Below are 15,124 nucleotides of genomic sequence, written 5' to 3' on the forward strand. Positions count from 1 at the left end.
CCTCTCCCCCTTCCATTCCTAAGCGTTTTTTCAGTCGGATGGAGCTCATTAGTGTTCGTGTCGGCCTTTCCACCCTGATTGTGGCTCTGCCTTTAGCGAATCCACCGGCCGCGAAAACCATCACCTTTTCAATAGACAAGTTGCAGCAGCTCAAAAAAGATACAGAGCAAGAGAGCTCGACATCTCTCTTTACTCGCATCCATGGGTCCCACCCTTCCAGGTTACAGGCCCGGGACTGGATGCTCGCTGCTGATAGGACAAAATCTGTATCAAGTTTTTGAGCACTGTATATAGCTGTGGGTAGGCACATAATTGTACACATCTAGGGTAGGTGTGGGCTTTTGGCATTTGTGGATTTTTCTTTCACAAGCATGATGGACTAATGTATAGTTTTTCGAGACAATAAAGTATGTTTTGCAGGGACTTCATGGGAAATGATGAAATGCAATGTGGTTGTACCAGACTTCCAGAGCAAGGGTGTCCAGTGTGTGGTCAAGTGAAATGTTTTTGGGGTCATGTAAAGTCAAGTCATGAAGGGTTTTTTGATATTTTCCTGAGTCAATGTGCACTTGCATTGTACGGGAATTTGACATGTTTTGGTGCCCACGTCAAGGGGCTTTTCATGTGTGTGTACGGGGGTGCATCCAAGCTTTAATGTGCATGCTAATGTGTGTGGGACTTGTGTGACTAAAGGTCCAAAATGTGCATTTAATGTGCCTTGGGGGGATATTTGCATTTTTTAAATGGGAGAGTGGTAAAATGTCACTAATGAGGTGGCAAATTAGGGTGAGGTGGCTCGACTGATTGGGAAGGCATCCTGCACGTGCAAGATTGCTATGTGAAAGGATGAAGCTGAGCTTCTGGAATGTGAGCTGGAGCTACGTGAAGATGGCGGCTGGGAGTTGATCGGGGACGCTGGAAGGATCTTACGTTGCACTTGACGAAGGCTTCTTGAAGAGTTGGGGGGAACGGCCAGATCGATGGCAGAGGCTCGTAGTGGAACGGAGGTTGTGTGAGAACAGGAAAAACCTGTGCGTGAGGAAGGTGAGTAACGGGCTCTGGGAATGGGAGCTTCTTCGACTACGGGAGTCCATGAGTCCCATGGCTTGTGTGATGACGGGAGGTTGGCTCTGTTGGCTACCTTCACGTAAAGGTGGAAGAATGAAGTACGTAAGATCTATTGAAAGTGTCGACAACGGTTGCTTTTGAGAGGCTGGAATACACTGTTTGTGGAGATCGTGTGCACCAGGTCCAGGGGAGAAGCTGCTGTGACGATGGAGTTCTTGATACAAGATAGTTGATCGTTAGTTGCATGTGAGCTAGAAGCTTGTTCGGAGAGTGCAAGCTTGTAAGTGACGAACAAGTCATTGACTGTTGCTTTGGCTGGAGTTCTTGATATGGGTCAGGATCATCATGCTAAGGAGGGCATGTGATTAGAGGTTAGGCTGCCGTATTTGAAGAGAGCTATACATGCTGAGGCTTGATGATAGAGAAGGCGATATTGTGGCGTCGCTACTATGCAGGCGTGAAGGAGAAGAGAGATGCAGGTGCTGTGTGAGCAAGTACAGGAGCTGTGAGGCAGTTACCTTTGCGTGGAGGACCTTGGGCGACAGGGAAGGTGATGTTGTGGTGCTATCTTGATCATATGCCAAGCTAAGAGCTGCCTACTCTTGTTGGGGGCCTAGGAGACGGGCTGTTTGCTTTTGCTGGAGTCTTGGGGTGCTTGGCTATGAATCTCGACTGCAAATTTGGAGTAGACATATGCTCCGTGATGATAAGAGAGGCCGTGTTGCTGGTTTTCTCCACATGAAGGAGATGTTGTGGTGCAGTTATGACTATGTGAAGAGTTACGAGCTGTTGTCCTTGATGGAAGCTTAGGAGTTTTGGCTGTGGGTTCATAGTATTATGAGGCTGACTGTTCTCTGATTTTTGGGGGGAAGTTCAGTTCTAAGTTTATCTGCTTCGGGCTGTGTAGTCTTTTGGCTCTGTTGGAGTTTGTGTGATCCATGTTCAGTCAGTTTTTTTTGTGGGGGTTTGTCTCGGTGTCTAGTACAAAGACACATACTCTGGAATCTGGTTCATAAGCTCATCATCTACGAGCCCACATTGTAGCTGATCCCTATGAAGTCTCAGCTATCTGACGTGGTGAAGTACATAAATCCTGGTTGTCTTTCCTTTTTTTCCTTGTCATATTTTTGGCGATCCTGCTGGGGACACAGGAGGAGTTTTGAATTGAGATTGGGTACTCAAGACAAAACGGCGCTGAAGAATTGGCTGGGGAATGTTGCTTGAATTTTTGTGTGGTTAGGGATTGAAACTATGAAGACAAAGCCTCGCATGAGAGTGATTCATTGTGAGTTATGTGGGGAGTGTAGACACAGGAGAGATAGATGCCTTGATGTTGAACTTTGGGTGATACGTCTCCGTGCTAAGGTTCAAAAGGCTTTGAAAGTGGTTGCTCTTAGGAAGAAGAATGCCAGTCAGATGCAGGGTAAGTTTTCTTCAGTAGAGTGATTATTTTTGTTTTCTTCCTAGAAGAGGTTGGGTGGTATTTCTAGTTGGAAGTGTGTTTGAGATAAGTTAGTCAAGAGGAGAGATGGCTCATGAATTTCCTTGATTTCATGGGCTGCCCAATGAAGACCCAGAGAGGTTTTTAGAGTGCTTGGAGTTCACAGCTCTTATTAAAGACAGGAATGCTCCTGAAGTCCTTCTTCAGATTCTATCCTTTTGTCTGTTGGGAGAAGCGAGAACTTGGCTGCAGACTTTCTCTGCAAGGATGCGAGATGATCCAGGGTGCTCACAGAAACCCGACTTATCCAGAGGTGAGGACAGCTTTCCTGGACATGTTTATGTGTGTTAGAGATCCTGATGGCATTTAGAGAGAGCTATGTTTATTGCAGCAACAGCCGACTCAGTTAGTGGATGAGTATGTCGGTAAGTTCACTGTGTTGTGGAATAAATTGCAGGTGGCCTTATTACCTGAAGTTCCTCCTAGAGTCATAAAAAAGGATAGGTTTGTTGCTGGTCTGAAACCGGAGATTAGGATAAAGATTGAATGTAAAGAGCTGATCACTTATGAGGATGCTCTCAGGGTAGCAAAAGAGAAGGAGAGGAAGCAAATAAGATTGTCACAAATGATGCAAGAGATGCCCATGGTTCAGCATGTGCCTGAAATTATCTCTCATGTGAAGCCAGAAATACAAAAGCTAGAAGTCAGGAAAGAGGAGAATATAAAAGAAGAAATTCATGAAATGTCGGAGCTTATGAAGAGTTTGAGTTTGAATTTGATAAACGGTAGGGGAAGAGGTAGATCATTGGGTGGTTATGGCAGAGGCAACATGCCTTCTTCAAATAATTCAGGCCCGTGGCAGGCAGGACGAGGCCAAGGGTCATTTGCACCTTGTGTCCAGTGCTTTAATTGTGGAGAGTGGGGACATTACAGCACACACTGTGATAAGCGTCTTCTCGACTCCTGGATGTCCCGCACACGGGCTATAATGGCACTGTCGAATGACTCTCTGCCTGAGCTCATTCTGATCAGGTACTACAACCTTGCCATTTCTAACTAGCATACCATCCCTTATGGTATATCTTGCATAAGTTTGGCCTTTTCTGGATGCCAGGTCATCCTTTTCATTTTCCCCGGGTTTTAACACATGAGCCTTAGGCCATAAGCTCTGGACAAACTCGTCCACCTTTTGAGTTTCTCTAATCTCGGTCATTAGAGCACTCTCTAATACCGTGAAACTCAAGTTGTGCATAATGCGAGACAACGCATCAGCCACCTTATTATCTTTTCCTCTTCGGTACCGAATCGTTAGATTAAACTCCTGCATGAGCTCTGCCTACCTAAGCTTGGCGGCCCCTCAAGTTAGGCTGTTTACAAAAATGTTTCAGAGTATCAAGATCCACATCCACATAAAACTCTGAACCATACAAATAATGCCTCCATGTTTCAAAGCATGGATAACAGCATACAACTCCAATTCATGAGTTGGCCAATTCCTTTGAGAGGGAGAAAGCTTCTTGCTTTCAAAGGCTACTGGCCTTCCCTCTTGAAGGAGGACTGCTCCTACCGCAATGCCACTTGCATCGGTTTCTAGGAACAACGGTTTCTGGGGATCAACTATTTTTAACACCGGTCCTGTGACCACAGCTTGTTTTATGGTGTTAAAACTTTCTTGTTGATTCTGTCTCCAAATAAAAGGTACTTTATCTGAGGTCAGATCAGTCAATGGCGATACTATTCCGGAATATCCTTTGATATGCCTTCTATAAAACTGGACAAATCCCAAGAATGATCACAATGCGGTCAGACTCTGAGGGATTGGCCAAGTTAGTATCGCAGCCACTTTCTTCGGATCCATTTCTACCCCCTGTGGAGTAATTATGAACCCTAAATATTCAAGCCTAACCATACACAGTATAGTTTTCTTTTTATTTACATCAAGACTGGCTTTCCTCAAAGTATTGAACACTACTCTTAAGTGTTCACGATGCTCAGTAATACTTTTACTGAATATCAGGATATCGTCAATAAAATGTACTACGAACTTTCCGATATACGGATGTAATAAATCGTTCATAAGCATGACGAAGGTTGTTGGAGCATTGGTAAGTCCGAAGGGCATTACCAAAAACTCATAATGACCAAACTTGCTTCTGAAAGCGGTTTTATGCACATCCTCGGCTCTAATCCGGATTTGATGGTAGCCACACTTAAGATCTATCTTACTGAAAATCACGGCTCCATGTAATGCATCTAGCAAATCATCAATCCGAGCCATCGGATACCTGTGCTTAACAGTGATATTATTCAATGCTCTGTAATATATACAGAGGCGAAACGTATCATCCTTTTTCTTCTTTAATATCACTGGGGAAGCAAAAGGTGAGAAACTTGGTTGAATCTGCCCCAACTTGAGGTATTCTTCCAGTTGTCTACGCACCTCCGCCTCTTCAGTAAAACTCATTCTATAGGGAGGTCTATTTACAGGTTCTGCCCCCGGGATGAGTTCAATCTTATGTTGAACTTTCTGCTCTGGAGGTAACCCATAAGGTAGTTCATCCCTAATTCATTCAGAGAACTCCTCTGTTATAAGATTAGCTAGCTTGGCCATCTCACCACTTTGCGTAACATCAGTGCTAGCCGAAGAATCATCAACCGGCTCTACCGATGCTGTGCAAAGGAATAAAAACTCTACTCGAGCTTTTCGGATTTCCATCACGGAAACCAACGGTCCCTGAGGTATATCTTTTTCACCTCGTAAGACATAAAGCACATTATTCATCTTGAATTGATATACGTGCTTTTTCCAATCAATGGTTGGATTCTTCCTAGAATGCCACGCCATACCCAAGGCTATATTTGCATGAGCAAGCTTGGTCATTTCAAAATCAAGCTTCTCAGCATAGACCTGAATCCGAAGCTCCAACTGGGTAACCCTTTGGTCCCACACTTCAGTTGAACTTCCATCTGCCATCTTGACTGTATACGCATAGTCAGATGGACTTGTCTTTAATTTCAGCCTCTTCACGAGCTTGGAGTTAATCACATTGTGAGTTGACACCGAGTCAAACAACACAATGACATCATGATTGGCCACTGGCCCTTTCATTTTAATTAACTCCGTATCATTAAAGGCTGTATACCCCGTTGCTGCGGGCTTAGATAGGATGTTATGAGGCACACTCGTCACTAGCTTAGCAACAGACACACATAACAAACAAGGTACTAGCCTATGAGAAGATCCCGCTAGCTGAATTTGCATCTCTTCCGCTCTGGGACTTCCCTGCATCTCCACGTCGCACTCTGAGATCACCATCTCAGCCATCCGACGATCTTTGTTACGTGGACAATCCTTCCACTGATGAGGCTGAAGGCAACCAAAACATAAGCCTTCTCTCCTCGCTTTTTCCCTTTGTTCTGGGTTCAAGACCAAGCCCGGGCTGCCATTGGGGTTACTTTCCTCTTCACTCCAATGGTGGTACTTAGTTTGGGAGTTTCAGCCGGTCTCGCGTGCTTGGCTTGACCACTCGGCAGCGAACCACTCCCTCTACTAGCCCACTTCTTCTTAAACCCAGATTTCTTCGGATACCCATACTGGGTTCCGACCTGTGCAAACCCACTTGGCTTGCTGCCCTTGGCATCCTCATAGTTCAGGGCTATAGCTATTGCATCATCTAGCGTGTTCGCGTACATAGCCCGAACTTCCATTTTTATTCGATCATTCAATCCAAATATGAAATCTTTCACTTGGATTGATTGAGGCAGGGGTTCGTCAACCTTCATTACACTCTCTCGAAACTTATCAGTGTATTCCGCCACTGATAAATTTCTCTGACGAAGGTTCCTATATTGATCCCAAGCTTGGGATGCTTCGTCAGGAGGTAAGAAGTGTTTCCTGAACTCTCTTTTAAACCCCTCCCAGGTAATGGATGCTATATCATCTTTTTGTTGTTTAATCCACCACTGATCCGCTGCCTCACTAAACATGTGGGTGGCGTCACGGATCTTCTTAATGTCATTTCTGATTTCACAAATGGCGAACGCCTCGTCCCATTTGTGTAACCAGGTCTCAATGACATCGGAGCTACGGTCATTCATCCGACCATAATACTTTTCCGGTCTGTAATTGGCAATATTTGGCACTTTAGCCTTCCTAGGCTCGACCGTATGGACATTAGACTCCGGTTCCATTGGAGCCTTTCCCTTCTCCTCTCGAGAACGTCTGGCAGACATACTATGTATCGCTCTCCTAAGTTCGGACTGCCCTGCATTGGCCTGTAATTGCTGCGCTAACAACTGTTGCAAGGCATCCTCCAGCAATGCAATCTTGCCAGATAAAGTATGAGCTACTCGACGCGACACCTGTTGGGTCGGCCGGGTTCCTGATTCACCAGGGTCCCTTCTGGAAGCCCCTTCTTCTGCTTCCATTCCGTTCAATGGGTGTTCTGTTTTTTTTTTGGTTTTTTTGTTTTTTTTTCTTTTAAATAAAACACCGCTAGAAAGCTGTATTTACAAACTGACACAATTCAGTGTACTAACAGTCTGGCACAATTCCCTATACTAGGGAATTCCTGCAATCCCACATTCACCCTGATCAGGCATTTAATACAGGCATTTATCTCAGACCACGCTTTTCCCTATATTAGGGAAATTCCTGCAAATCTGACTCTGACTGAAGCACACAGGCATATGCACAGACATAATTTGTCCCTGCTACAACATTGAAGCCTCATGCATGTTGATCATTCACGAGATCCTGTCTATGAAAGTAGCGCATCACCCTACTAAATCGAGAAGAAAAAAAAAACAACACAACTAATGGAGATCAAAGAAAGCTCCCTGGTCAAGCCCTACGCTTCTGTGCCCAATCTGCATCCCAGACTGTCGTTGGATTGTAGCCCCAGTCACAGCTTACGAGCAGGTTGTTCGGCGCTGGAGAACTCAGAGCACACGTGTGCCAAATCAGCAAATCACGGGCTAGCCAGCTTGATCCCCGCCACCTCAGCGTTGCAATTCATCCGTCGACTAGCGCTCTGCATTAATCTGGCGTAGTCACGAACTATTAAATGATAGGCACCCTTCTTTTATTTTGTCGGGTTATTTGGGCCAAATGGTCTCCCGCTCCCGAGCTGTTGCTGTCCGTCGTCACGGCAACCCCCTCTCTGATCTCGTTGTAGTTGCGGGAGCGCCAACCGGTCCTTTTCCTAATTCGTGGAGGTCGCAGGTTACCAGCCGCTCCACCTATACTCTAGACCCGCTGTCCGTCACTACCTTACGGGACCCCCAAGCTCCAGCCACAATTCAGAAGCCTCCGTCAGCAAGCCTCCGTCCGTCACGTCGCAGCATCACCCGGTCAGCCCGTCGATTTGGCGTTCAGGTGCTTTGACGATCCCGCTCTATCATTCCAGCTACGCTCCAGGCCTATTATCGATCACATAAATGATCGAATTCCTTGCCTTACGGGAGCGCCATCGATCACGGCATCGTCAGCAGCTTTGGATCTCCCTCAACGCTGGTCTGTATTTGCGCGGCCTTTTACACTTGTCTACCCTGTTCAAGGCCCTACGCTCCTCTTGGCGTAGGCCAATTGTCCGTCACAGTCTTCCTATTCGACGCCGTTTGTGTAGGCCAGCTTCGATCAAACCTCGCCGTGAAGCCCCTAAACAGTTCCGTTCTTCTGCACGTCACGTATCCCTTGATCTCTCCATAGGCTCTGATACCAATTGTAAAGCACACTTTCCTAATTCTCTACTTTGATCACGGGAGCAGCACCATGAATCACCTCCCAGCCATATCTCGCTGAGGCTGACAAGCAGACAGAGATCTTTTTTCGAAAATCCACGTGAATAATTTTCTTCTCTTCTCTCTCTAGCCTCAGCAAGCCCCAATTCCCTAGATAGATCTAGATGCCACATGTCATCCATATAGGGCCTTCCTAATGCAATATTTCACCCCTCTCTTGGGATGCATTAAATTCTTTGCCCCTAGGCACAACCTTTGCATTAGGCCCTTGGCCTTAGATCTACCTAGTCTGGTGCTATCAGCCCTCACCTAGGACCTTGACATTAAATCCCTCCCGATCATTTACATGAAGCGCAAACAAATATATTACAAAGATAGATCCTTTAAGGGAAATGTCGAGTGATTCTTCCGAGGTCATGCTACCTCAGCTAGAGCGTAACATCTGAGGTGCCATCTAAACCGCTCCATAGGAAGTTCCTGATAGGTCTCATGAGTTGAGCGATACAATCTCTAGATGTGCACCAACATGAGCAAACAAACCAAGCAGTGGCCAACAATACCTGGTTCACTCTGGATGTATGGTGGTTCCCCTATTAGGTTCTTGCAGTGGGACCCAGGGGAGTGGGAATGGATTGATGAGGGGCACTGAGAGAAGATCTTTCCCTTCTTTCTCTATACAGCTAGAAATGCCCGGAGATTTCAGCTCAGCAGTAGAGGTTGGACTAGAGCGCCACATTGGGATGCTTTCAGATTTCCGTAGCTGTGCGGAAGAACTTTTGGCGTAGGCTCTGGAAATCCCTCAGGAATAGAAAGATCACTCTTTTCTTTTGGCTTTCTATTCATGGAGGGATTGCAGTGAACCTGTGGAGATCTAGGTTCGGGGCTGACCCTACTTGTCCTTGTTGTCACATGGCAGTTGAGTTAGTACAGCATTGCCTTTGGGTGTGCAGACAGGCGAGGATGATCTAGAAAGGTGTGGCTAGGATTTTCAGCATCTTTCATACATCACCTTTCTATATGACCTGGGGTTTAGTGGCTTGGTTATCTCTTACTGGTCCACAGGTGTTTTTCGAGGGACATGATCCAGATCCAGCTTTCATTGTATGACGACATTCAGTGGAGTCTTGTTCCCTCCAAGATGATCCCCTCACTCCTTTCAGAGCTGTTCATGCCTCAGTAGACACGTCTTGGGAGATTTTAGCTAGCATTGCAGCTTGGCATATTTGGAGAGCCAGGTGTATAGAGGTGATGGAGGTTATCCAGGTTCACCCTTCTCAGACTATGGCCAGTATTTGGACTGACACAGTACACACTCTGATGGCCATTGGGCGAGCATGTAGGGATCCTCTAGAGCAGCCACTGCCAGGAGAGTTACTTTTTTCAGAGTTTGGGTGGGATCTTCTTTGTTCTCTGAGTTTCCTTTAGGGTTGAGATGGCATTTTCAGCCTCCGCCTTGGTTCTTTATTAGCTCACTTTGAGCTGGTTTTTTTCCTCATGCATTGCATGATGTACTCCCGCATTTGAGCTTGCTCTCGCGGTTTTCATTCATACTTAATGAAGTCATTTTCTTGAAAAAGAAAAAAACAACAATCTCAACTAGTAAGCCACCTCAGAGGAAGTGCAAGGAGGATTCATCAGATAGATGCCGCTATACCTTTGGACTGGTTCTCCCTGGTGGTAAATATCTTCTGATGATACTTGGCTGTGAGCCTTTACAAGACTGGGAACCCCTTTTCAAGTCATAGGACTTTCACATTCAGATAGGGATGCCTTGGTCTTAGATGCTCATTCTAGGGGCAAGCTATTGAGATCTTCGGAAGCTATACTATGCATTTTCCTTTTGAGTCTATCAGAGTTGTAGGCCATGTGGAGCAGAGCTTCTTCGATTCAAGATGGTACCTAGACCGTAACCTAGATCTCATTCCCTTGGGCTCTTGGAGACTTTGGATTTGGTCCCAATCAAGTATTTGAAATGGGATCATGGAGAATGGGAATGGATTGATGCAGGACATCAAGAGAAGAGCCTCCCCTTCTTTCAATACACGGTGAGCAATGCCACAAAATATCAGCTAAGCTTGAGAGGTTGGAGGCCTACCAAAGCACTTCATCGGGATAATTTTCAAATTCTTGTAGATTTGCAGAAATATTTTTGGAAGCGACTCTGAAAATCCCTCAGGATTTGAAAGATCACTCTTTTCTTTTGGCTCTCTATACATGGAGGGATTGCAGTGAACCAATGGAGGTCGAGGTTTGGTGCAAATTCCACTTGTGCTCGCTACCTTTCTGCGGTGGAGATCATCCAAGATTGTCTTTGGGATTGCAGGTAGACACAGATTATTTGGAGAAGGATTGCTAGGCTATGAAGCAACTTTACACACTCTATTCTCTCTATGACTTGGGGATTAGTAGCTTGGCTATCCCTCTCCAAGCCTCAGGTTCTATATGAGAGACATGACTTCTCTTGGGCTTTATGGGCTCGATGACAGGTAGTTGAGGCATGTTCCTTGGACGATGTTCCGATACTTCCTTACAGCAGACCTGCACATGGATCAGTTGATACATCTTGGGAGATTCTGGCAAGCATGTCAGCATGGCATATATGGAGGTCTAGATGCATAGAGACTTTGGATGGCTCCCAGGTTCATCCCTCTCACACTTTGGCCACTATCTGGATAGACACAATATGTACTGGGTTGAGATGGCACTTCCATCCTCAACCGTGGTTGATTCATTGCTATGATTAGGAATTTACTTTGACCCATCTAGGGTGAACTTCACGTACTGCATACTTTTTCTCCCTTGAGTTTTTCTCAGGGAGGGACTTTCTTACTTAATAGAAGTCTTTCATTTGGGAAAAAAAAAACCGTCTTGTAATATCTTCTAAGGTTATGCTAAAGTCTTTGCATTACTTATACGACTAATGAGGGGATTTTAAACATTTGTAGTGAGAATGGACAATGCTTGTTGATCCTTGCCTTCTTAGCATCTGTGAGGAGGTTTTTGGGCCTTCTATGGATATGAAAAAAGAAAAGATGAATTTAAAAGATTAAATGAGACAAAAATTACTGCGGCACATATAGTATGCTTTGTTCTGATGTCATAAAGCACATTCTTTATTATTTGAAGTGCACTATAGCTCCATTCTATAATGATAATTTTCATAGTGAGGATGTATACGTATCTTGATACTGTTGGTGTGAATTATTGTGGCTACATCATAAGGATTTTTTTGTTGGTTTTCAAGCATCGATGGTTATAATGTGAAAATTATATTTTCTGTACCATATAAGCCAGATTGATGGTTGATTGTCATGAGCTAAGGGAAATGTCATACTTTCAATTTCAAGTGAGGCAGTTATTTGTAAAGGCCCAACATGGTTTTGAGTCCTTGCAATGTAGTGCTTAGGTCAATCATCAATGCTCGAACTTTATCTAATAAGTATCATGTTTCTTGGAATCATTGTCAACTTGTTACTGCATACTAATGTAAGGCAAGTCTGTTGGAATGGGATTTCAGAGAGCTGACTTGCGTTGGAGGAGAGGTGCCAAAGATATGGAGCCACTACTCAATTTGCAGGGAACCTTGCTAAATGCAGCTGCCAGGTGGTTCTTGCTCAAATTACAGTCAAAATAATGCTAGGAATGAAGGTTATCTTCAAAGTTTCAGTGATGCCTATATTTCCCTTCCTCAGTTCATAATTTGACATTCGTGGTTCCAATAACAGCTTGGTCAAACCAGGAGGTGTGCTAATTTATAGCACTTGCTCCATCGAGCCAGATGAAAATGAACATCGTGTGTCTTCGTTCTTGGATCAGCATCCGGTATGCTTGTAAATTATCTTACACATTTTTTTTGAAGAATGGAATGGAAGAGAAGCTTATTTAATGCTCATATGATCAAAATGCAAAGGAATTTATAGCCAGAATTTGACAATCAATGGAAGGTGATAATAAACAAGAGTAGCGCACAAAATTTCAAGAACATTCATGATTTGTTTTTTCTTTGTATACACCAAATAGTCTAGACTTAGTTCAAGGTCTGTTTGTAAATGGATGCTCATGTGGGTGTGGGTGTGGGCGTGGGTGTCTCCATAGATATTTGTGTATATGTGTTAGCATAGGTTATAATTTGGTCTACACCCACTATGGGTGCTGACGATGTCTTCGGGGATAGCATAGTAGGTAGGTAGTCCATGCTTTGTCATATTTCGCCAGCTCAACTCTGCTATCCAAAATTTCTTACAAAGCCTGCTAACGTGCCAGTCCCTTACCATTGTCTCTTTTCATTCCATACAGTTCATATACATATATGCTTGTTTTGAGGGACCTCATAGTTGTCATATTTGCCAAGAAAGTGATATTACTCCTTTTTGTGGCATATGATACATCTGCCTCTTTGCACCATGGATAATCTGTACAATTCCGAGACATCAGCAGGATGCTTTCTCTTTTCTTATCAAACCTATAGACCATATTCCCTAGGTGCTGTCCCTCTTCGCTTTTGTGGTCCCTCCAAAAATGATCATTCCATTGATCCATCCTATATCCTTGCTCCCATTCCTTCTGCTGCATGAGACAGATATTCATTGATAGGCTTGGTGCCCTTTAGATACTCCTCCATCTAGAGGAATATTCTCCTATCCTTTGTTTAAGAGGATATAATCACCACTATCTGCCTAGGTGAGAGAGAGAGAGAGAGAGAGAGCGAGAGAGAGAGAGAGTTAATTAACGTCTACGAAAGACCAAAGGGTCTATAAGAATGAAAAAAACCAGATACAATGAAAGCTAAGCGTGGGGCCACTAAACGGGTGTCCATACCCAAGTTTGATGTTTGACAAGAAAAAAGGAATACATCGCGTTGTTGCCGTTGCAAGAGAGACCCAAAAGTGGAGCCACAAAGGAGGAAGCCCTTGCCCTCTACCAATCGGTCAACTGTCCATCTTAGTGGCCGGACCTGTGTATACAGTCTATGGGACCAACTCGATTGGACAGCTGAGGAGAGACAAGAGGAACGTGGTGACAGTGGCTCGAGATTTAGTGAGGGCTGGCGTCGAGGAAGAAAGTCAGTGATAGATTGCTGCTAGCACTCGGCCTGTAGAGGCCCATCCCTCCTCTGCAGTCTTTGTGATATAGTCCGCTTCCTGACAAGTGAGGTTATGGAGAACAGCAGTAGTGCCATTCTATATCACCTCATAGAGAATATGGCTCTAGTGCCATTTTCCATAATCTCATGGGGTTGTGGAGAATGGAACAAGTGCCATTCTCCCTATGAGGTTATGGAGAATGACACTAGTACCATTCTCAATCACCTCATAGAGAGAATGGCACTAGTGCCATTCTCCATAATCTCATATGAGGTTGTGGAGAAAGGCACTAGTGCCGTTCTCTATCACCTCATACATACTCCATTTCAATGGTCTGTTTCGTCACATCGAAGGGAAAGAAATAAAGAAAGGAAGAAAGAATTATTAATGTCTCGGGGAGGCCTCTCGGCCTGTGAGACAAAGTACACAGCAAGAGAGAAAAACAACATCATCTCTGAATCTCAGAGAGTTGAGAAGTGCACATGGAAGCTCATCTTGAGATTATTTAGCACACATCTATATTCTAGTCCTATATCAAAATTGCCTTCATTACATCAGTTTAAGAGAGAGAGAGAGAGATCTGACAATTGGGTGATAATGAACTGTTTCTGTAGGAATTCATGCTGGAGTCTGCTGAGCCATATGTACCTCAATATCTAGTAACCAATGAGGGCTATCTTGCGTCGATCCCCCACAAACACCATGTGGATGGTGCATTTGCAGCTCGACTGCGCAGAAGAACAAAGTAGTGGCTCATTTGTTTTTTCATTCATTGTTGTAGTTAGATTGAAATATACTTCATTGTTTACTTTTTTTATAACAGTTGTGTTGCCATCAGTTCAATTGCTTAGACTGGTAATTTTGAGTGCTATTGGTTCTCCTACCTCATGTTTGCATTCACAGGGTGTCTCTGATTTTTAACTCTAAAAGTTTTATTGACCCTTTCCTTTCTTTCTAGTGAAGCTGTACTTCAAACATACGTTTCTTCTCCATGTGAATGAGGTACAATGATAATTTAACATACGACATTGTAATTGAGGGAAGAGAAAAGAAGATTTTCATATGCAACTCTCATTTGTGGTAGAATCTCCTGTTCTCCCAATTCTTCCATGTCCCCAAGACTTTATTATCATCTGGTATTCACTGGATTGTAAATGTACGTAGCCAATTGGCTTGTCATTTAGAGAGTTTTTGTCCAAGCTAAGCTAGGGAGCCATGGGCCAAATCAAGAGCTTGATTAAAAATTTTGAGAACATCAATTTGAATAATAGACCCTTAGACTGTTAGGAACAAACTGTTAATAGGTATAGGAGTAGAACACATAGTTTTAGAACATGTGGGCCATAATGAGACAGGCAAGGTCTATACCAATAACATGAGGGTACATGGAAATGTGCACTTTGGTGTTTGGCCGGGTTCAGCTGAGATAGCTCAAAGCTCAGAATGAATCATTTCTCTTTTTTTGAATAGGTAGTTTTCCAGCGTCATGTGGGCAGCATTATGTCGGTATTTAGAATTGCAGTTGTATAATGGAGAATTTGAGGGAAGTAAAAGTTGGTCAGTCAATGCATAGGACTCATATCCACAGAGGAATGCCAATTTGTTGTTCATAAGAGGTTGATAAGGAGGAGAGAAGTAACTTCAAAGTCTAATCCAGTTATCTGTTAGATATAGTTCAAAACTTCAACTTTACCGAGTTTTGAAAGCGTACTTGTTAAAACAACAAACCCTTAGATTCGGGTAAAATATGCTAAAGCCTCTTGAAATGATATTTCAATTGAAGGAAAAA

General features: G+C 44.0%; 1 protein-coding gene across 1 annotated transcript in view; it reads left to right on the forward strand.

Annotated features, from left to right (window-relative positions):
• LOC147896912 (NOL1/NOP2/sun family protein / antitermination NusB domain-containing protein) overlaps positions 1–14,296 on the forward strand; it is a 147,755-nt gene extending 133,459 nt beyond the window's left edge. The window contains exons 14-16 of the mRNA XM_087381394.1: positions 11,769–11,854; positions 11,977–12,073; positions 13,950–14,296. Of these exons, the coding sequence (XP_087237520.1) occupies positions 11,769–11,854; positions 11,977–12,073; positions 13,950–14,084 (318 nt within the window). The 3' untranslated portion in view covers positions 14,085–14,296. The remainder of the gene's footprint in view (positions 1–11,768; positions 11,855–11,976; positions 12,074–13,949) is intronic.
• Positions 14,297–15,124: the final 828 nt, after the last annotated feature.

Source organism: Dipteris shenzhenensis, chromosome 11 (genome assembly GCF_047967505.1).
Source record: "Dipteris shenzhenensis isolate YYH24624 ecotype China chromosome 11, Dip_SZ_1.0, whole genome shotgun sequence".
In the NCBI taxonomy this organism is placed as follows: domain Eukaryota; kingdom Viridiplantae; phylum Streptophyta; class Polypodiopsida; order Gleicheniales; family Dipteridaceae; genus Dipteris; species Dipteris shenzhenensis.